This window comes from Meles meles, chromosome 21, assembly GCF_922984935.1.
Source record: "Meles meles chromosome 21, mMelMel3.1 paternal haplotype, whole genome shotgun sequence".
NCBI lineage: Eukaryota > Metazoa > Chordata > Mammalia > Carnivora > Mustelidae > Meles > Meles meles.
In genome coordinates this window covers 13,714,574-13,738,236 of record NC_060086.1, presented here as the reverse complement: position 1 = coordinate 13,738,236, position 23,663 = coordinate 13,714,574, and the positions used below count along the sequence as shown (strand labels likewise).

Here is a 23,663-nt window from a genome sequence, read left to right as displayed (position 1 = left end):
TTTGGGAGGAAGCTGCTCTATACGGGTTTTTGTTGTCATCTGCTATGCATGTACACACCATGCCTCACTTTGGTCATCCCCCTGACAGTCGTGAGAGAGAGGCGTCACTGCCCCTATGTCACAGAGAAAAATGGGAGCTCCAAGAGGTAACTAACTTGCCCAAAGTCACGTAGTTGGAAAATGCTGGAATTTGTGCTCTTTTCATTCTGTGTGTATCAAACATGGACAGAAATGACTTCCAGATTTCCAGTGCAGCTTGAATATAGAATAGAGAGAAGCAGGATCTCACCTTACTTCCATTCACACGGGTTTGCAGCTGGGTTTGCAGGAATTTGTGGTCATTTCGGACGGCAGTCTACAACAGGAAGTTTATTTGACATTGAAACCCAGTACACACACACAAATACACATACACACAAACACACACAGCTGAAACAACAGAGTCACAGCACAATAGTCACCCTTACATGGTGTGATGTTCTTCGATATTTTCTATACTATTTCATTCTCCCATGAACACTGGCTGTGACCACTAAATGGATTTCCCGGTCTGCTAATGCAGTTGTGACCTACAGTTTGAAGAACACTGAATCAAGCAATACAGGGCACTTGGTTCAGTGGATCTTGCATCCCTCTCAGAAGAGGCTCCCACTGGCCTGTAGGATGCATCAGGGTCCGCAAGGGGGACACCACTGAAGCCCATGATAAAAGACCAGACAAGGGTCTGAGTAGGAGCATGAGCAGGGTGATTGTCCTGGGTGCAGTGCTAAGATCTGGGGGCTGGAGGAGCTTCCAGTACCTGGGTCTGTGCAGATGACCTCATGAGTGAAGGGAGGCTCCCCAGGGTACGACTTGACCTTCACCTACCGCTGAAAGACAATCAAACCACTCTTAAATTGCTGTGGCAAGCGATTTATTTTGTCCCATGCAGACTGGTCTTCCCTACAAGCCTGGGAACTCTTCGAGGGTGGAGGCTGTGTCCAATTTGTCTGATTAGTATCTGTGTCTCCAAACCCAAGCACAGTGCCTGATACGGAAATAAACAAGGTGTAAATAGAGGCCGGACTAAAGACAGATGCTTCTCGTTTCTTCCTCAGTTTCCAAGACTGTGCCAATTTCATCTCCATATTCAGCATGATGCCCTCCTTTCCCTCCTGCTCCTTCTTGTCTCAGAATCTCAAAGGAAAGGCCAGTGCCCACCCCCTCTGCCCCCACGCACTGCCCCTCCCTGGCCTAAAAACCAGTCACAAATGTTTTCTCCTTAGTGCCTGGCCAAAAAAATCGGGGAAAATAAGTTCAGAAAGGGCCGCACAGTGCTTCTGAAGTTTTAAAGTATTAAAGTGTTTTTTTATTCAGGCCATTAAAAAAAGATACTTGAGCTTATTTGTCCAAGATTTGTTATGCTAATAATGTGCTAGGAATGTTTAATGCAGTGGGAACATTCAGGTGTATCAAAACCGCGAGAACCATAACAACACAAGAACTCATCCACAGCCTGTAACGATCTGGAATTAACGATAACACCCGACACACAAATCGTAATATATACATCCATGAAGCGATGTGGAGCCAGTAATTCTTCCAAATAATGAGCTGGCTTCTCCCCTCTTTGAAAGGCAGAGATATTTAATTCCTTAGGATCACCGGGAGAACTGGATGCCCATGAATCCCCACTACACTCCGGATAGACACTGCAATCCTTAATATGTGAAATCATCTACTTTAAGGCTAATGAAAAAACAGACGTAAAGACCCAAGTGCCCCTGCGCCACCCGGGGTGGGGGGGGCGCCGCCCGGGGTGGGGGGGCCCTCCAGGAGCTACGGTCCAGCCTGCATCCATCCCCAGTGCACCGGTCTGAGGTGAAGAGACCATTTCCCAGGCAAGGTGGGCCCTCAACGGCCCCACACCAGGCTGCCCCCTCGGCGCCCTTGAGGGCCACGAGAGATTAACTCTTTCTGCAGCAGCACACAGACTTTCCGGGTTTATCTGCAACAGATAAGGCCCGGCTCCTTCACTAGATGAAAGCCGTGTGGGGCGAAGCACCGTCATTTCATTCTGTGCTCAGTTCAGTTGATTCTGCAGCATCGTCAGGGGGCTGCCCCGCTCTGTTAGCCTGGGCTTGCCCCCGTCTGATGGGGGTTAGAAGCGGGGTGCAGAAGGCAAGCATTGTCCTAGCACAGAGGCCTGGACGCCCACGGACCCTGCCCCAGGAGGCCCCATGATTTCCCACACTGTCACTCCATTCACTTTGCCTGACGTGTTGTGAATCTCCACAATGTCAGATAGCCGGGTGGTCCGCACCACTTCCTTTAGATTAACAATGACCGTTAACTGATTCTGCCGCTTACGCAGACTGAATCACGAATGAATGGTAACGACGGGCTAGAATTTACTCAAGGGTGTTGCACCTAAGCTTTTACAGAATCTGGATAACATTGTTGGAGAACTTGTCGGAGACACAGTCTTTCAGCCACAGAGAATGGTCCAAGTAAGGTGTTCACCTGGCATCATCTCAGATCCTCTGAGTTGTAAATAATAGTACACATTCCTGGCAGAAAGCGGGGGGCAAGAGGTACATGGGCATGGTGAACCCGGACCCACAGCAGCTGTGACCACAATCTCAATCTCCCTGTAGAGACCACACTTTTCCAAATCAAGGCAGATCACAATCCCATGGAATCAGGTCTTGGCTGAATGCCTCTTAGAGCACTGAGCTTGGCTCTGGGTCCCTCACCAAGGGAAAAACCAAGGCTTCTGGGAGGAGGAAAGCCAGTAGAGTGGGCAGTGTTCCCTAAATCCTGCTGTATGGGAGACAGAGAAATAGGATGCTTGTCTGGCCAGTAGGAATAAAGCCTAACTGGACATTTTTGTGGTTTTCCAAATAGTCTAATATGTGCGAGGTATAGTTTACCCAGGAGACCAATGGGGGTCACTGGGCACACGTTGCAGACGGCGAGGTTTGCGTGGAGAATAAGGAAAAGCCCCTTTACTGGGCACAGCGGAGATGCAGGGTGACCTCTAGAGCAGGAACACCGTGTCTGAGAAGCTCTGAGACGCTGTGCCCACAGGAGCTGAAGGGCCACCTATCTGGTGCTGTGGGTGAACCCCATGGCCTCAGGCGGCCCTTGCACTTCCTCCTCTGCTCTGCACACCTCGATCTGTACTAGCAGCAGCGTGCCTGCTCGGGCTCTGGCCTCTGTGACATTTTCTCAGAGGAAGTATTATGTATCAGAGCTCTGGTTATCGTAATGTCGTAGAACAGGACCATGATGTTGGGTTGAGTACATGGACTTGAGTCTGTGTCTGTGCCTTTCAGGCACATGCCCAGGCAGTAACTTACCAACCACATTTGCACCTGGTAATTCCTACTTATACTTAAGGATCTGGCCCAGGACTTGTCCCCTCCATAGAGTCTTCCTGAAGGAAATCTGTGTTGATCTTCCAAGTAGCACTTATGCATGGGATTACAAATGTCTGCTTACCCCACTAGATGTAAGCTCCCATGAAGGCAGGGGCCACAAACCTGCATTCACCACGTAAGCACCAAGGAAGGAGCTGATCTGATCACAGTAGACCCTGATACACATATGCAAACACGGCACACGCACACGCACACACACACAGATGCAGGCACACGCATATGGACTCACACATTGGCATGCCCTCACCAGAGATAAAGCTGCCTTCTCTGTGCGTAAATGAGAATCTGAAGCCAAAATAGCAAGTCTTCCAGCACATGATAATAATCCTTCTATATCCAGCTGGTGTGTTTCTCTGGATCATCAGCTTGTGGGATCCCATCACAGTGTTTACAGGGAGGGAAGGATGCATGTTCACGAGCTCATTGCCTTATCGCCCATGGCAGGGAACCAATAGGTTGTATCAAAAAAGAGGACTTCAGGGCTCTGTAAACATGTTAGTGTGTGTGTATTAGAACAAAAATACCAACTTTCCCAGTTACCAAAACATACCAAAGAAAACAGAAAATTAGACCACACAGTGAAGCATACACACATACACGTATGCAGAGACATAGCAATCATCGTGTGTATAATTATAACATGTATGTAACGTGTGTGTATGCAGTATACAGAACTGAAGCCAAATTTATTGATTCTATCAATAAATGCAATGGACTTTAATTAGCCTATAAAAATTAAAAAGATTTCCAGATTGGCTGGCAAAGCAAAACCTAATGTGACACCCTAGACACGAGAGACCCAAAAGGAAGGGACTTAGAAAGGCAAAAAGTAAAAAGATGTAGAAAAGGTATACAGACAAATAGGAATAAAAGAAAGCAGGTGACATGCTCTTGATTTCGGACGTATAGATCCAAATATAAAACAAAATTTTAAAAGACAAAGGAGAGCATGTTTTAATGCCAGAAGCCGTAGTTCACTATGAAGTAACCCCATTCATTCGTGGACCTAGGAACACAGCAGTGGCCTGCATGAGCCAGAAACTGTATGGGACACGAAGGGAACAGAGAGACACTAACGAGAGGAGACGTTGATGTGTCTCTCAGCCCCAGGCAGACGTGGACAGAGAGTAAGATCAGCCACAGCATAGAATACCGAAATGACACGATAAACAAGGTAGAACTTAGGTATCAACTGTGAACCCTGGCAAGAGAAAATACACCTTGTTCTACAAAGGGATGGGGAGCATTTATGAAAATCGAGTGTGTCTTGGGCCACGAAAAATCCCAGACGATTCCAGAGAATGCAAAGATCGTATCAAGGAAGGCAAGTTACAAACTAGTGTTTCACTTGATGAATACTGATGCAAAAATGCCCCCAAAATCATCAAACAAAACTCAACAGCCTGTGAAAAAGTACTAGATCGTCTCCACGTGGGGTTTAATCCAAGAATGCGGTTTGGACATTTGACAATATTCGACACTCCTACGTAGTAAAAAGGTGTCATAAAATAGGAATTCATACATATTTACTCAGTCTGATAAAGGGCATAGGTGCCTCAGCCCCCGAGGCCATTTTCTCCATTCACTTAAGGAGGCAGCACAGCCAGTGCTCCTGCTAACGAGGACTGATGGGCTGCCCACACCCTCCACTTTCCAATATCACAGGGAGGTTGTGCGCCAAAGCAGTGGACAGGAGAAAACGATCAGAGGCACTAGGGCTGAAGAGGAAGTGCTAAAATTATCCTGCAGACAATAAGTTCATAAATCATAAATAAATAAAATTAACCTGCAGACAATACAATTTGATATCTAGAAACTCTGAAAGAGCCCCCCTGGAGAAACTACTGTCACCCATAAAAGAATGTATCAAACTAGGCCGTTCCAAAATCAACATAGGAAAACAGGAGACTCCATAAACACAAAGAAAACACAGCGAGAAGTTATAATCCGAGAGAAGACACCACTTATAATAGCAGAAATCATTAGGAAATAAAAGGAAAGAAATCTGGGGGTGAAATTGATAAGAAATGGCTGACTACCAGCATTCCTGAAAGTCATACAAATAGACACAAACAAATGGAGAGTTTCATCGTGTTCTTGGGCGAGAAGACCCACTGTCACAGTGATTGTGGTGCTCCCAACCTTAATGTAGAAATGTCCCATGGTTTCAATAAAAACAGTATCAGAATGTTTTTTCTCACTAAAGAAGTTCACTTTCAAAGTTCATCCAGAAGAAGATGAACAAGAGTAGCCAGGGAAATCCTGAGCAGGAAAAGCAGCAAGGATGGACTCGTTCTTTAGGAATGAAAATATATTACCAAGCTCTGTAATTAAAAGAGTGTAGTATTGGTGCAGGAAGGGAAGTTGAATGGAACAGAGTAGGAAATCTAGAAATGGACAGTTAGACCTGGAAATTCAGTACACGGTAAAAGTGGCATCTTGCATGTCTAATCAAAGACAGACTTTTTTTTTTTTTAAGATTTTGTTTATTGATAGAGATCACAAGTAGGCAGAGAGGCAGACAGAGGGGGGTGGGAAGCAGGCTCCCCACGGAACAGAGAGCCTGATGTGGGGCTCGATCCCAGGACCCTGAGGTCATGACCCCAGCCGAAGGCAGAGGCCTAACCCACTGAACCACCCAGGCGCCACAAAAGCAGACTTTTTGATAAATAACATTGAAGTGAGTGGATTCCTCTGTGGGAAAAGATGAAGCTGGAGCCATGCCCAACACCATACTCCAGGATGTATTCCAAATGGGTCAGAGAAATCCATATTAAAAACTTGGAATATTACTCAGCCATCAGAAAGCATGAATACCCAACATTTGCATCAACATGGATGGGACTGGAGGAGATTATGCCGAGTGAAATAAGTCAAACAGAGAAAGACAATTATCATATGGTTTCACTTATTTGTGGAGCATAAGGAATAGCATGGAGGACATTAGGGGAAGGAAGGGAAAATTGAAGGGGGGAATCAGAGAGGGAGATGAACCATGAGAGACTATGGACTCCGGGAAACAAACAGAGGGTTTCAGAGGTGAGGGGAGTGGGGGGATGGGTGAGCCTGGCAAAGGGTATTAAGGAGGGCACGGACGGCAATGAGCACTGGGTGTTATACGCAAACAGTGAATAATTGAACACTACACCAACAACTAAAGATGTGCTGTATGGTGACTACATAACATAATTTTTAAAATTATTAAAAAACCAAAAAAAATAAAATAAAAATAAAAACATGAAGTACTAGAGAAAAAAACCCTAGCAAATTCCATTATAACCTGGAAGTGGGGAAAACTTTTCTTTTAAACTCTAGAAGTAACAAATGAAAAGAATTGATGAATTTGACTATATAAAATTTTTAAATAGCTGAAATATTCTGTATACAAAAAAAAAAAGGCAAGGGGAAAGAAAAAACAGCAAATTATATCCCACACAAGTTGTTATTAGCTGTATATTAAGCTCTATTTTAAGAGTTTCTAAAATAGAGAAGAAAAAAGACCTTTAAGCAAGAGAGAGAAGTCAAGAAATAAGAAAAGAGAATTAACAGAAGTGCAAATGACCCTTAGCCACACGAAAAAATGCTCACTTTTGCCAAAATAAGAGGAGCACAAAGAGAAACTACACAGAGACACCATTTCTCACTTATCATTTTGCCAAAAATGTGAAAATTTTACAGTATTCCGTGGTAAGGCTTGAAACAGGCACGCTCGCGCCCTGCTGCTGGGAAGGCAACCTGACACAAACAGAGGCAGGTCCGGCAGCAGAGGGCGGTGGATGCCACCTTTCATGGGAGGATGTCCGACGAGGAACCGGTCTGCATGGTCTCAAAGCATCTCCCCCCAAAATGTATACAGCTGACAGGAGGAAAGAGGTAACTCTATGGAGAGGAAACCTGGCAGCAGGAGTTTCATCCCCAGCAACGGGACGGATCAAAATCATGCACCAGAGAGAGGACACCACCAAAGAACAGATCACCAGCTCTGTGCTCCTCCTGGCTAAGACACGTGGCTGGAGCCTAGTCGAGAAGAAACACCAGACACAGACGGGGCCCAGGCTACACAGCAGATTAGCCTGGAATACCCCGAAATGCCCAGGTCGTGAAAGTCGAAGAATTGAGCAACAGCTCCAGGTTGAAGACTGAAGAGACGCGAAATTGAAAGCAGCACGGAATCTGGCTGGGCTCCTTACCGGAGAGGCAGGAGAAATTGCAGGTTAGGGGCAGTCCTGACTTTCTGGGTTCTGCGGCTCCATGTGGTCAGGTGGTGAATGTCCTTTTTCTAGGAATTAACACGCCATGGATTTTGGGGGCGAGGGGCATACCTTGGTAGCTCACCATCAAACAGTTTCGAAAAAAAGTCTTCATGTGATTTCAGATTCTTTGTAAGTTTCACATATTTCAAAATGAAAATTATCTGTCTCATTTTAAAATGCTACTAATTCTTTTTCACGTTCTACCCAAAACTGGAGAACTTCTGATGCCGCTAACTGGCGAGACCGTCTATCCCCCGACCTTTGGGAACTTACTTCAGTGAGACACATGTCAACAAATGGGAAGATGGGAAGGCCCATCCAGGAGACTGTCCAACGCAGCCCTGGAGGTTCCATGAGAACCAGATGTACCAAAATGTCCATAACAATGGTCCTAGCGGGACAAAGCCTGGCTCGTAAAGCATCATACAGCTGTCAGGAAGGAATTCAGGCATTCCTAGAACAGCCCCTGGGGGAAAAGGGGAACACAAACAGAAATCAGGCTTCTCATCAACTTCAAGCCCATGTATCTATTTGATCTGTTTATGAAACTAAATTAACTTTAAAACATTTAGAAAAGAAATTCTAGGGGCACCTGCATGGCTCAGTCAGTTAAGCATCTCCCTTCAGCTCAGATCATGATCTCAGGGTCCTGGGATCAAGTCTGAATTTGGGCTCCCTGCTCAGCGGGGAGTCAGCTTCTCCCTGTCACTGTCCCTCTGTGCTTTCCCTCTCTCTCTCACTCTCGCAAATAAATAAATAAAATCTTAAAAAAAAAAAGTTCTAAAACAAATGAAAGGCAATTTTTTAAAAAAATGAGTATAAGTGTATTTCAAATTGGTGGCGTAACCAAACAGAAAGCGTTTATTTCAAGTCTCTTTAAACCATGATCATTTGACAGTGTGTCCCTAGCAGCATGTAATCCAAGCATAAAAACAAAAACCAGGGCGCCTGGGTGGCTCAGTGGTTTAAGCCGCTGCCTTCGGCTCAGGTCATGATCTCGGGGTCCTGGGATCGAGTCCCGCATCGGGCTCTCTGCTCGGCAGGGAGCCTGCTTCTCTCTCACTCTCTCTGCCTGCCTCTCTGCCTACTTGTGATCTCTGTCTGTCAAATAAATAAATAAAATCTTTAAAAAAAAAAAAACAAACAAAAAAAAAACAAAAACCAGAGGGGGAAATAGGGCTAAAACTGTTTTCAGCAGTCACGTGGTGGTGGCAGTGGTGGGTTTACATTTTAAGGCAAATTGCATGAGAGTTAGGAGGTAAAGCAAGTAAGTATTATGTTGATGTTATTGGGAACTGAGATTTTTGCCAGAGTTGAAACTCTGAATTGGAATTTATAGTATGATGACTTTATCTGAAAAAAAAAAAAAAAAAAAGAATTTTTTAAAAAGGTCTAGAAATTGGAACCAACCCAGGAACACTGAGCTTCCAAGGAACCACAAAAATAAACAGGTTTTCTCGGTTAAGTAAATGGATGATTCCAGGTCAGGTCTCTGGCAGGTAATGCGTAAAAGAAGCCTGCAAGATCTTGACCTCTAAAAAAGCAAAGAAACCATCGAACGCCAGTGAGGGCTTGTCAGAGAGACTCATGCCCACTTAGAGAGGCTCCCACTAGTTAAAGTTGGGAACCTGTGAAAATCAATGCTAGTAATTATTGCAATAAAGTGGAATGCTTCAAATACATTTCATCCCATGGATTCATAACAATATTGTTTTTAAGCCTCATTGGTTGCCTTTGGAGAACATAGCAAACTATTATATGCTGAATTTGTGTAAACCTTCCCAATCATAATTCTCAGGATCTATAGTGAGATACTTGACCTTGATTGGTGAACTTCATGGCCTTAGTATCTGGTTTGATTCTTGAGACGGCCCCCTTCAGACTGCGTGCAGGCTTTTAACCTCTTCAAATACGTGGAAGTTACCACTGACGAGAAAGTACTTGTACAAGTAGCTGGTCACATGTTTGAAGATTATTTACTACCTTTTCCCCAGTTAGGAGAAACCTCTTCCTTGCCGCTAACCAGAATGCAGATAATTCAGCCTCCTTAAATGGCACTTTACGGGTATAATGTTCCCCTAGGTTAACAGCTTTTCCTTTTATTTCCTTGACAGACATAGTGTTGAATGTTTTTTTGTGATGAGGTGAATGGATTGGATTCTGAGCAAATGTTTTTCATAGCAAGCATTTCAAAATAATGGGTGTTTCTATGAATCGACACAGGTGCTGCTGTCAGTCTTAATATTTTGCCTTCAGAGTTCAAACAGTGGCTCCTTAGAATTCTAAAACCCATTCTCTCACCACGAGTGCACAGTTAACTCCATAGCCAAGCTGAGTTTCTGCTTTGACCTTCTTTGGGTCAGGATGCTTCCACGAGGCCTCGACAGTTCTCTACCGTGTCCACTCAGGTGCTCAGAAATATCAGTGGGGCACCTGGGTAGCTCCGTCGGTTAAGCATCTGCCTTCGGTTCAGGTCGTGATCCCAGAGTCCTGGGATTGAGCCCTGCGTCCCAGGTCCCTGCTCAGCGGCGAGTCTGCTTCTCCCTCTCCCTGTGCCCCTGCCCCCATCCACTTGTGTGCTCGCTCTCACTCGCTCTGCTCGCTCTCAAATAAACAAATAATATTTAAAAAAAGAATGTCAGTTAACTAAGTCACCATTAGTACCAATAACTCATGCTTCCACAAATCTTCATCATGACACCCAGTCTCCAAAACCGATAGCAACAGTGAACAATACGGTTCACACATCCCTGGGAGGGTCTGCTTTCCGACAGTCCATAGGCTTCCATCTGAACTTGAAATAGGAAACGGGGAAGGGGGGACACCTGGGCAGCTCAGTCAGTTAAGCAACCAACTCTTGATTTCAGCCCAGGTCATGATCTCAGTGTCCTGGGATCAAGCCCCAGATCCAGCTCCGTGCTCAGCAGGGGAGTCTGCTTATGGATTCTCTCCCTCTCCCTCTCCCCCTCCCCCTCCTCTCTCTCTGAAATAAATAAATCTTTAAAAAAAAAAAAAAGAAAAAGAAATGGAAACAAAATTCCCATTTTCGAGTGATGCTATCAGAAGACCAACGGGTGGCGCGTCAGGTGGCCCAGAGACACACTTAGTCCAGATCATTATTTTCCGAAAAGTCTGCATCATGGGCAGATGAATACTGGTAGTTCTAACCTCACCTGACATGTAGCATTATCTTCAGTCCCTCAAAAGAAATCCTTTGTCAAAAGGGATGCCTTTCTTTCTTTTTTTTTTTTTTGTCTTTCACAAAACAGCAACAAAAAAAAAAGGTCTTGGATATTACTAGATTTACCATTCCAATAGCATCATTTAATGAGGAGTCTGAGGCCACAGGCCACCTCTTTACTGAGGAGAACTTCTCTGTGAATAAAACAATGGACTTCTTGTACCTGAGGCTTTTTGGATTGAATGTTGCAGTAAAATCTTTATACCATGCTGTTGGCTTTGGTATGCAAAACTTACGACTCTGTTCTTTGACGCCTTATTTATTCCCAACATCCATTTAGCGTTTGGCCCTTTCATCCTTCCCAGCGTGTCTGGAATGGGGTCTGCTGCGGTACCCCCATCCCGATCAGTTGCTCTGGGGGGGCTGCCTGCCCTCCCCCAGTGCTGGCACAGGGCCAGCTCAGGGCTCACTGCTGTGACACCCCCGCCAAGAACTGCCCATTGCCTCACCCAGGGCCCCCTGCTCCACCACAGGCCAGTCTATGGCTAACGGCACTGCTGTGGGTGTGGGAAAACCCAGTCCCTCGGCCTCAGGTGAGGACACCTAGAAGGGCTCAGCCAAGGCCTTGCCAGCCGCCCTCTTGCAGAGCATCTTCTCCTGAGCTCTCCTGGCCTTCCCACTTCCTTCTGGGGGCATCTCCAGAAGCCCCGTAGAGCTGACCCAGGAAATGCTTCACGAGCAGGAGGCTCAGTCTAACGCGGGTATGCATTTTTACAACATAAGGAATGCTCTCAGCATTTCTTTTCAGAGTGAATCAGAACGTCATGCTTCAGTAACCTTCCCACTAAGTTTATCCCTGCATCGTCTGACGTGTCATCCACACAGCTCCCCACCACGTTCCTCAGAAGTGGTTCCTGTCCTGTCTCCCGTGCCCACTGGCCCTAGGCATGTCACCGACAGTTTCTGTGCGGTCGGGCAACGTGAAGGATTCCAAAGCGGCAAGAGGAGCGTTGGCCTTAGCTCTCAGGAGCTGGTCATTGTAGCCGGCCTCTTGTCCTCAACCTGATATGGTTGTAACCAAAATCGTAAATACCCTTCCTTCCTATTTTGTAGCTACAGCCAGTTTCCCACTTCTAGTCTTTTCTGGAGAGGATCAGGGCTGGCGTCATCTGATCTGCCTGGGGTCCTCACTCACTTCATCCCCTTCCTTTGCCATCAAAGACTGACTTCAGGCTGAAGAAGATGATCTGAGCGTGCAGACCTCAGTCTCAGATCATTGCCTTGACATTCCCCGGATAGAAAATTCTTTTACTCTCTGATGTGGTGTACCTGATGATTCCTTTTATTTTTGAGTTTTTTGAGGGAGAGAAAGTGAGCACAAGCAGCGGGGTTGGGGCGGGGATGCAGAAGGAGAGGGAGAAGCAGACTCCATGTGAGCAGAGAGTCTGATGCAGGACTCAATCCTAGGACCCTGGGATCACGACATGAGCCGAACGAAGGCAGACACTTAACCAACTGAGCCACCCAGGCGCCCCTGATGGCTCCCTTTAATCAGAACGTTGTTCATTATGTCTCTATAAATACAAAATAGTATCAATAATATAGACATAAATAATTTTAATAAGTATTTATGTATTTAAATATAAAGTACGTAGAGTGGACTGTGGGCCTCAATGACTTCAGAAATCAACTTTTCAAAAAGTTTGTTTGCATGCATTTTTTAAATTAACATATAGGGTATTATTTGCCCCAGGGGTACAGGTCTGTGAATCATCAGGCTTACACATTTCACAGCACTCACCATAGCACATACCTCCCCCATGTCCATCACCCAGATACCCTCTCCCTACTCCCCCACCCCTCAACAACCCTCAGTTTGTTTCATGAGATTAGGAGGGTCCTATGGTTTGTCTCCCTCCCGATCCTATCTTGTTTCATTTTTTTCCCTCCCTACCCACCACAATCCCCTCCCCACCACCTGCCTCTCAAATTCCTCATATTAGAGAGATCATATGATAATTGTCTTTCCCTGATTGACTTATTTTGCTCAGCATAATACCTTCTAGTTCCATCCACATCATTGCAAATAGCAAGATTTCATTTCTCTTGGTGGCTACATGGTATTCCATTGTATATATAGACCACATTTTCTTTATCCATTCATCTGTTGATGGACATCTAGGTTCTTTCCATAGTTTGGCTATTGTAGACATTGCTGCTATAAACATTTGGGTGCACGTGCCCCTTCAGATCCCTACATTTGTATCTTTAGAGTAAATACCCAGAAGCGCGGGTATTAGCATAGCTCTATTTTCAACTTTTTGAGGAACCTCCATACTGTTTTCCAAAGTGGCTGCACCAGCTTGCATTTTCACCAACAGTGCAGGAGGGTTCCCCTTTCTCTGTGTCCTCACCAACACCAGTCGTTTCCTGACCTGTTAATTTTGGCCATTCTGACTGGTGTGAGGTGGTATCTCACTGTGGTTTTGATTTGTGTTTCCCTGATGCCGAGTGATGTGGAGTGCTTTCTCATGTGTCTTTTGGCCATCTGGATGTCGTCTTTGCCAAATGTCTGTTCGTGTCTTCTGCCCATTTCTTGATCGGATTATTTGTTCTTTGGATGCTGCATGCATTCTTAAGAAGTTTTGGAGATGAATTTTTTGAGTGAAAAAAATCCAAAAAAAAAGGGAAGCATCCACTAGGCAATATTGACACATTCATTTCTATTTGATTAAAGACCTGAAATTTTGAAAAATTCATGACCTATAAATATTAATTATGTACTCTCTGATCCCAAATATTTCAAAAAGTCAATTATTTGAAGCTGTATAACTCTGTAGTCCTCTTTAATGAGTTGATTTATTTAAGTAGCTTATTATTTTAAAACATTTTTATATTTCTGAAACCCAGGATTCGTGTTGAAATCCATCAAGAATCGGGTCTTGCTGAATTTACATGACAAACCAGGAAGAAGGGAACGGAAGGAGGAAGAAGGAAATTTTTAAAAAATCCTTCCTATCTTTCCAGGGAACACCTAACACCAGGAAATAACCATAATTGCGCACACCCTTTATATGTGACTGGGTGAAAATGAACATGGAAGTGAACTTGAGAAGATGGGATGATGGGGATGTCAGGGAGGGCGCTATGCACTTTGCTGACCTGGGGCCTCCCTACAGATGCTCACGGAAAGTCCGTATCAGGGACTGGATTCAGAAAGCATCTAGCAAAGTCACGGCTCGTTTTGTGTTTTTAATAGACTTTAATTATCAGAGCCGTTTTAACCTCACAGCAAAACTGAGTGGAGGGTGCAAAGATTTCCCGTGTACCCCGTAGCCCTCTCCACCACGACTGCCCCACCATCAGCTTCCCCAGGATGCTGGGTGCATCGGTTACAGTCCGGGAACTCAGCCACACATCACTGGCACCCACGATCCGTAGTTCACATTGGGGTTCACTCTCAGTGCCGTATGCCCTGTGGCTTTTAACAGAAGTGTAATGACATGTGTCCATGATGAAATCATACACAATAGTTTCCCCTAAAAAATCCTCTGTGCTCCTCATACCCCCACCCCCCGAAAACCACGGATGCACTACCTCCGTAGTTTTGCTTTTCCCAGGATTCCTATAGTTGGACTCACAAAGCATAGAGCCTTTTCACTTTGGCTCCTCTCACTCAGCAATACGTGATGTGTGGGTAAGGTTTTCAAATGTAATTTAACAGTTGTAAATTTTCCGGTGACTGTGAACAACAGTTGACAACAACAAAGAATTGATGGATGTGAGCACCTCTGGTGCTGGTGTAACCCAGCGGACAGGGCCTCCCTCCCCTTGGTGCCTCCTACGTGCCCATCCCAAGAAATCCCACCTCTGGCCATTGCTTTATCCCAGCCACAGGCTGGCCTGTAATGGATCAATTCCTGTTTCTAAAACTGCTCATGTGGTTTCTCTCTCCACGTGCCACAGCTGGAAGGTGCCCTTGGGTGCTGGGTGCTGGCTGCTTATGACAGAGCTCCTCATCCTTGGCTGGGAGAATCAAGACAGGATTTAAGTTGTGTTGAATTTAAGACTGAGAGCATCCTAGGATCAGTGCAGGGGGAACCATCTAGGAAAAAAAAAATGGATTTAAAAAATTTTTTTTTTTTTTTAGCAAAGAAAACCACAAAAGAGCATAACACCACCTGTCACTTTACCAGACCACTTCAAGGCCTGCAGTTAGGGACAAGGAAAGAACTGCACTTTAAATGCTAATTATCTGGGGAGAAAAATGTCCCTGGAGGCCTTATTCAGAGCAGCGGGAGGCGCTCCTCCCTGCTTCCCTGAGCTCTCCTGTGAAGACTGCAGAGAAGTCCCACCTGGGAGCTGGGCCCCTGCCTTTCCTTACAAGAGGAGGGTTCCACGGCCTGCAGTAATTAAGGCCATTCAGCCTCTGTGGGGAACACTGCGGGGAAGGATTTCCCGGCTATAGCTCTTTCTCTCCCTCTAGGCAATTTTTAATTCCATCATCCTTGTATTGGTGAGTCATTTCTGATGACAATAATTAGGACGACAAGAAGCTGAAGGGTGGCTGGGACAGCTGGTGATTTTTGTGGACAAAACCCCAGGTGGGCGAGAGAAAGGAATCTCAGGCTCTAGAACCTGCTTCCTGGGACTTTGGGAAGGAACGCACATCCAGCCCCATGATCTTGGGTGCAGGGGTGCGGCAGGCAGAGCCCTGCTGGCCTCCTGACTTTCCATGACCCCAGGGAATGAGAAGGGAGGACAGAACTGCCTTCTTGACGGGGGCAGCTCAGCTCCCCGGGGTTTTGCTGAGATGTGGGCATGCAAAGAGCCGCACTGATGCGACGTAAGGCTGAACAGGCCGACCCAGGCAAGCAGCAGCCCCTCCGTGTGCCCGTTATGGTGCCAGAAAGAAGTGCAGAGCTGCTAGACGTCCCCTTAGAGCCCTAGGAGATCATCGCTCAATTTAATTTATGCAAAAATGCCAAGTTTTTAAAAGCGTTAGATCAGCGTGGTGTTATCTAGGGACTATCACCAGCGTTGGATGAGAACGTTTTATGGAATTCTAGAGTCAGTAACTGGGCCCACGAGACCCCAGAAGGAAGCCCACAAAGAGCGATGCACTCCTCGGCCCCTGCGAGCACAGCATGTGAGAGAAGAAGCCAAACCCTTCGGAGTGTCCTCCCAGTTGCCCCCTAGGACTTCTCTTCCCTCTCCCTGAGACAGTTGGAGGTTTACGACAAGCAGCCTTCTCTAGATGTCATGGTGCTGTGGGCCTAGAACTGCAGTGGACCTGGACGGGTGGCTCCTCAGTGCACTGGCAGCTGGGCTGGGCTGGTCGGGGGAGGGGTGGGGGGTGCCATGGATCCATGCGCATGTCAGAGCCTCTGCAGGGAAAGCTGCGAGGCTGGGCTGCCCTGGGACTGCAGGGTGCTGTCAGGGTCCTGGACTTCTTACGAGGCTGCTCAGGGTGCTCCCAGAGAGGCTGGGCCGGGAGCGTAGAAGCTTCGGGCTCCGTAGGGCCCGGGTGGTATTCTGCTGGTTGGAGGACCCGTGGGGCCTCTGCGCGAGGGGCCCAGACCCAGACATCACCTCTCGGGGGAAGGGGGGGGGCAGAAAACATCAAAGAGCTTGAAGCGCTTTTTTAGATGTCAGATTCCCTGTGATATAATTTACAGAAAATGAAACAAATTCCCCCTTTTTGGTGTACGGTTGGATATAGTTTGATAAACACATGCTAGCCACAACCCCAACCTCAATGGAGTTGGGCCATCTCTTTCACCCCCAAAACCCCCTGTGCTGTCCCTCTGTGCTCCCAAGGGGTCATTTTTTTCAGCATGTATTTTTTCTGTTCTTTTATTTGTAATCTCTTTGTGTCTTCACCTTTAAAGTGAGATCCTTTTAGACACCACACAGCTGGGCCTTACCTCTCATCCAATAGCCCCTCTTTTGTTGGTATGTGTACTGTTTACATGCTACGCGACTTGAAAAATGAGGTTAAAATCTATCATCTTGCCAGTTGTTTCCTATTTGATCCCTCTCCTGTTTCTTCCTTTTCCATTCCTTCTGCCTGCCTGCTTCGGGATTAATTAGGTATTCTTATATTTACATTATTGCCCCCACTCTTGCCTTATCTTAGATCCCTTTTCCAGACTTGTTCAGTGATTGCTCTGGGGTTTACAATATACATCCTAAATGAATCCCAGTTGATCTTGAAGTTTGTCCCATGTATGATGGATGAGCCTGGTCAGTGCCTCTGGGGCCTCTCCCCATCTCTCAGGCATTGGGACCCCTCATCTCACTCGCACTCATGCTGCAAGTCCCGATGGAATGCTACCTTGGTTGCTTCAACAGTCAGCCATATTTGAGAGTGAGTCAAAAATGAGAAATATAGGGGCACCTGGGTGGCTCAGTGGGTTAAGCCTCTGCCTTCGGCTCAGGTCATGATCCCAGGGTGCTGGGATGGAGTCCCGCATCGGGCTCTCTGCTCAGCAGGGAGCCTGCTTCCCTCTCTCTCTCTCTCTCTCTATCTGCCTGCCTCTCTGTCTACTTGTGATCTCTCTCTCTGTCAAATAAATAAATAAAATCTTAAAAAAAAATGAGAAATATATTCTATCTACCATCATCTTAACCATTTCTGGAATTCACCCACTTCGCTGCATAGATCATCAGCCTCGGCGTCCGTCTGCTAGCACAAGCCTCCAGTGTTTTTCACAGCACAGGTGTGCCGGGAATGAATTCTCTCTGTGTTTGTCTTCCTGAAAATGTCTTTTATGATGCTTTTCCAGGACAAGAAGCCTGGGACCGTAGATTTTCCCGTCAGTACTTGAAACATATCACTGTAGTGCTCCTGGCTCACTTGGCTTCCGATGAGAAGGCCCTTGTGATTCCCTCCTTTGTGTCTCTGCAGTATTGAACTTGTCTGGGCGTCCGCAGCCTACACACATACTCTGTCCCCCCCACTGCTGGCTCCCACTGAGCCTCTCACACTTTGTTAGGAATTTGAGCTGAGTTTTCCTTACCCAGCTATGCAGCGTCCCCCTGTCCTCTCTCCTGCTCCGTCCCAGGTGAGCTGGCACTCCCACCCTCTCTCCTCCAAGAGGCCTATCTTTTCTCAACATTCAGTGGCCCCATTGACCTTGGCTTTTCTGTGGGCTCAAGAGAAGTTCAGGTTTTATAGTTGTTAGTTCAGCTTCTTGGATGTCACGTTCTTCCCAGCATTCTACATACATCCCAGGCACTATGATCCCCTGGCCTTTTTTTAATCTACAAGATGCGGAATGGGGAAATGGACCATTTGCTTGGTGACGTGCAGAGGCAGGGGACAGAGGAATATCGCAGCCGGAGTCCAGAGCAATTGGGAAGAGAGCATGACTTGAAGTGTACTCTTGAGGGACTTGGGGGAATTTTTTGCTTTTTTCACTTTTCACTTCTTTTATGCTTTTTTCACTTCTGCCTAACAAGATGGGAATAATGGGAGGCTTCGTCATCTTTAGCAGGACCAGGCTCTCTCCCCATGTGCTCTGTGCCAGGAGACTCTGTCATCTTTGTTTCTTTACCTGGAGCCCAAGGATCCGTTTGGCTTCTGTGTGTTATTTTTGAAACAAGGCCCTAGAGAACCAAGACCTTCTTTGGCAGAAAGTTGGATCACAGACCGTGGGATGGTCCCCTCCGAGGCCATGGAGGTCCCTGTCCTTTAACAGCTAGCCACATCACATTGCTGCCTTTTTCAAAACACTTTGGATTCCCCATGGTGTGCCGTATACATCGTCAACCACTGTGTTTGGCACAAGTCAGTACCCAAGGCGACTTCCCATACCCAGCTGCCCCTGTGTGCCCCGTATCTAGCCCGCGCACTGTGTTCTCACAGTACAAGAGGGTTTCGTAACACCAGGCCTTGCTCACTCCATCTTCCCAATGGAGAAGGCCTTTCCCTCTTCAGACATCTGCCCTTTCTTCCAGACCTTGTCCAGGTGCCTCCTCATGGCAGCCTTCCATGCTTTCCTGGGGCAGAGTTGGCTGCTCTGTCCTGGGCATCCCCTGCCCCAGAGAGCTGTGTGGTTATTTCTGTTGCATGAGTATCTCCCCAAGATCAGGACTTCTGGAAGACAAGCCATTTGGCAAGTGTGTAACTGGTCAATAACAGAAAGACAAAATGGTGGTCCCTGTAACAGACAAAGAGAAATTTAGTCTCCAAATGAATGAACAATCCATATGGAAGAGGGTGCTTTTTTCCCCCCCATATGAAGGATTAATGCACTTGAAACATAGTGGTACCTGCTTGGGGAGGGGGTCTCTCTCAATGAGACCTTGCCTAGATCTCAAACCCTGAGTAACTGAGAAATGAACCAGAGAAAGCTCTCCTTAGCTATTTATCTGGGGATTCCTGAGAAAGCCTCACCCGTGGAATGAGGTGATCTGGTCCACTTTTCTGCCAATGCCTTAAAGAATTCTCCCACAGAAAATGAGAAATAGCCCCAGTTCTTTTTCTTTGTAATGCCACTATTAGCTTCCAGAAACATTTATCACACTTCCCTATTCTCAATGCTGTAATGGCCTGTGAATCATGAGTGGCAGCTAAGAGTTTCTTTCTCCTCTCTCCTCCCTGCTGGGCCTCCTACTGTTTGTTTTGCCGTCTTCCACGACTCCCTTGGAACAGTGCCTACTGCGCCCCCACAGAACGTGCAGATGGAAGCTGTGAATTCCACAACCATCCAGTTCCTCTGGAACCCTCCACCTCAGCAGTTCATCAACGGCATCAACCAGGGATACAAGGTACACCGTTCAGCCCTGGGGGGCCATCCTGGTCTGTCACAGTCTTGTGACCAATGAGAAGGCTGCCCACTCCTCATTTCGTGGAGAACCCACCCATAAAGTTACCAAGTGTGTTAGCCTTGGTGGTTGGGTGGGGGTGTCACCATTTATCTAAGGTCTTCTCTGCTCTATGGGTTCAGAAACTCAAATTACTAGTTTTTAAGTGGGTGGTCATATGTAACAGAGCAACATCTTTTGAGAAAAGCCATCCATTTTAAAATTAGCAGTGGAAAACCTATCTGGGTTGATTGGAATCAGTATTTGTGCAAACCACATCTTCCTGGAGAAGAGACCTCTCCCAGGAGCACCAACTTAGAACAAAGGATGCTCGATGCAAGGGAATGAGACTTCTAGCAAATGAAGATATTTACTCCCTCCCCATCTCAACTTCAGGGAGAGTTCTGTTCAGTGAATTCAGGGCACCTACCTGGCCTGAATTAGAGACACAGATTCCCTCTGTCTGACCTCCCTCTGTCCTTAGCTACCAGAATCTATTACCTTCATAGATGTATTTGAAAGCAGCTTCCAAAGGTGTAGTCCATCTTGCCTTCTAGATCAGCTACTGGTTGGACTTGGGATCCCGTCCTGATTTTAGCTACAGCATAGTCACGAGTGGTCTGCCATAACAGGTAAACTCAGGGAAGATCTTTGTGGCAAAGGGCTCCTTGTATTCTGCTTGAATTCTTGGTAATTTCAGATTCAAAGAGTATTATTTCCTTAGACACATGGTTCAATTTTTTTTTCTCCCATTTGGATTCAACGTACAAAAACACTTTTTTGTTTTCACTAGAAAGGCAGAGGTAACTAGGAACTTGCCCTGCCTTTTCTTTTCCTTTTCAATTCCCCAGAGAAATCTACACTCGGAAGCTTTGTCTGAAAGAAAATCATATTGATCAACCAAGATGATTTTGCCTCCTTGACTTTCCTGTCAAGTCTTATTGGCAAGACTGGAGCATTCATTCGATGGCTCAGTGTGGGTTTGATCTATACAAATATGTTTTGTGTCCTGCAGCATGTCAACCTTCAAACCTAATTAACCCTGGAAATGTTTGGTGTCAAAGGAATTAAAAGTCATGCTCATACATAATGTTGTCCAAACGTTAAAACGACTTCCCTTGGAATGTGTACGTGTACTATATTTCTTTAAAATTGGACTCGACCTTCTAAAATTCTTTCCAGAAAACTAGTGTGATAGAAATTGTAAATAATTAAGATTCGTTCCTATTGAATCAGGGGCTTGTCTTTGAGGCAGAGTAGATGCCTACCCGGAAAAAAAAAAAAATCTATGTTCATGTTTCGTTGATATTTGTGTTTATGTTTCTTTGTACTGATTAAGTCGAATAAAAATGGTGTTGTTTTTACTGCTTAGTGTTAAAAAACATTACACTCTGGAACATCTTTAAGTGAAGGTTTGAGGAGTGTCTATTCCAATATGGGTTAAAGTTAGATATTTTGTTTTTACGTACATGTATAAAATATATGTATATGTACATATCTGTGTTCAGTTATCTGTGAGATATCTTTTCAACTCCATATTTTTTAGCAGGCATTATAAAATGTAGGCTTTGTGGAGTTTCTTAGTCATGACTTCGCTTTCTTTGACGATACATTAATTACAAACTAAAAATCCTGATAACAGACTCGAGAGTGAAGATGTGCAGTTCAAAAACATCTCTTTCTCCACGTGTCCCATCACAGCTCCTCGCGTGGCCAGCTGAGGTCCCTGAGGCCACCACTGTGGTCACCATTGCACCAGATTTCCACGGAGTCCACCATGGGTATATAACGAACCTGAAGAAGTTCACGGCGTACTTCACCTCCGTTCTGTGTTTCACCACTCCAGGGGACGGGCCTCCGAGCACGCCTCAGCTCGTCTGGACTCACGAAGACAGTGAGTACTGCTCCACTGTGTGTCTTCTCAACAGTCGCAAGTCAGGCGTCAGGGAGGTCCCCACCACTGTCCTATCCCACGCCGGGCCGGGGCTGAGGGGGTCATCAGGAACCTCCATGTCCTCAGAGTTTGCAGTCTGCGTGCCTGAGGGAGATCAGTCAGTGGGAAGTATCGGTGATGAGCGGCAGGAGGTGGACCCTGGAACTGGAAGCCAGGCTAGCGGAAATTGCTCAGAGGGCCAGAGAAACAGTCTGGTCTGAGCCGTGTGGTCCACGTATGATCTTGCTGGACTTCTCTTCCCCCAGATTTCAACTTCCAGTCCCCTTCCCTTCTTTTTTTTTCCAGTATTTTTTTTCACTTAGATTTAATTAGTTAATATATAATGTATTATTGGTTTGGAGGTAGAGGTCGGTGATTCATCAATCTTATACAACACCCAGTTCTCATTATATCACATGCCCTCACCTCCTTAATGCCTGTCACCCAGTCAGCCCATCCCCTTACCCCCCTTCTCTCCAGCAAACCTTAGTTTGTTTCATATGATCAAGACTCTCCTATGGTTTGTCTCCCTTGCTGATTTCATCTTGTTTTTTTTTTTTCTCTCTTCCCCCATGAGTCTCTGTTTTGTTTCTTAAATTCCACATACAAGTGAGATCCTATGATAATTGTCTTTCTCTGTTTGACTTAGTTAGCTTAGCATAATACCATCTAGTTCCATCCATGTCATTGCAAATGACAAGATCTCAGTTTTTTGATGACAGTTCATTGTGTGTGAGTGTGTGTGTGTGTGTGTGTGTGTGTGTGTGTGTGTGCATGTATGTACACACACCAGATCTTCTTTATCCATTCATTTGTTGATGGACATCTGGACTCTTTCCATAGTTTGGCTATTATAGATATTGCTGCTATGAACACTGGGGTGCAGGTGCCCCTTCAGATCACTCCATTTGTATCTTTGGGGTACATCCTTAGTAGTGCAATTGCTGGGTCATAGGGTAGCTGTATTTTCAACTTTTTGAGAAATCAGTCTGTTCAAGTTGTGAAAAAGTTCAGATGTATATGTTCAACATTCCCTTATTCCTGCCAGGTCTCTGTGGATTGGTCTTCTGCCAGTCTAATGTTTCTACTCTTGTAGGTTACAGATGTCTTGTTGTGAGCTGCTTTCAGATTTTCTCTTTGTCTCTGACATTTGTAAGGCTCACTACTATATGTCAAGGTGTTGACCTATTTTTATTGATTTTGAAGGGGTTCTCTGTGCCTCCTGGACTTGAATGCCTGTTTCCTTCCCCAGATTAGGAAAGCTCTCTGCTATAATTTGCTCCAATATATCATCTGCTCCCCTTTCCTCTTCTTCTAAGATCCTAATTATTCTAATATTGTTTCATCTTATGGTATCAGTTATCTCTCGAATTCTCCTTTCACAGTCCAGTAGTTAGTTATCTCTCTTTTGCTCGGCTTCTTTATTCTCCATCATTCGGTCTTCTATATCACTTATTCTCTCTTCTGCCTCGTCTCTCCTAGCAGTTAGAGCTTCCATTTTTTTATTGCACCTCATTAAGAACCTTTTGATTTTGACTTGACTAGATTTTAGTTCTTTTATTTCTCCAGAAATGGATTCTCTAGTGTCTTCTATGCTTTTTTCCAGCCTAACTAGTATCTTTGTAATCATTATTCTGAACTCTAGTTCCAACATCTTACTTAATGTCCATACTGATTAGGTCCTTGGCAGTCAGTACTGCCTCTTGTTCTCTTTTTTGAGGTGAGCTTTTCCATCTTGTAATTCTGTCCAGAGAAGAATAGATAAACAAGAGAACAAAATACTAAAATGGCAATAATGACCTCAGAAATGTACACTAAACAAATCAGAAGAGACCTGAAACCGAAAGAGAGAGAGAGAGAGAGAGAGAGGAGAATATGATCAAACAGGTGAACAGAACACAGCAATACACTGAATCCTATGTGTATTTTGGGGTGTTTGTTAGAAAACTATATCCCAAAATTATAAATACAACTAAATACATGAAATAAAACTAAATACATTGAAAGGATATAATATAAGTATAAAAATGAAAATTAAAAGACAAAAAAAGAAAGAATATAAA

General features: G+C 45.4%; 1 protein-coding gene across 3 annotated transcripts in view; it reads left to right on the top strand.

Annotated features, from left to right (window-relative positions):
* The window catches only part of SDK1 (sidekick cell adhesion molecule 1), a 919,871-nt gene that overhangs the window by 750,741 nt on the left and 145,467 nt on the right, over positions 1–23,663 (top strand). For 2 of the 3 annotated variants that reach the window (XM_045993982.1, XM_045993983.1), the window contains exons 18-19: positions 19,516–19,631; positions 21,369–21,561. In XM_045993982.1, the coding sequence (XP_045849938.1) occupies positions 19,516–19,631; positions 21,369–21,561 (309 nt within the window). The remainder of the gene's footprint in view (positions 1–19,515; positions 19,632–21,368; positions 21,562–23,663) is intronic. The other variant, XM_045993985.1, reaches the window with a different exon arrangement.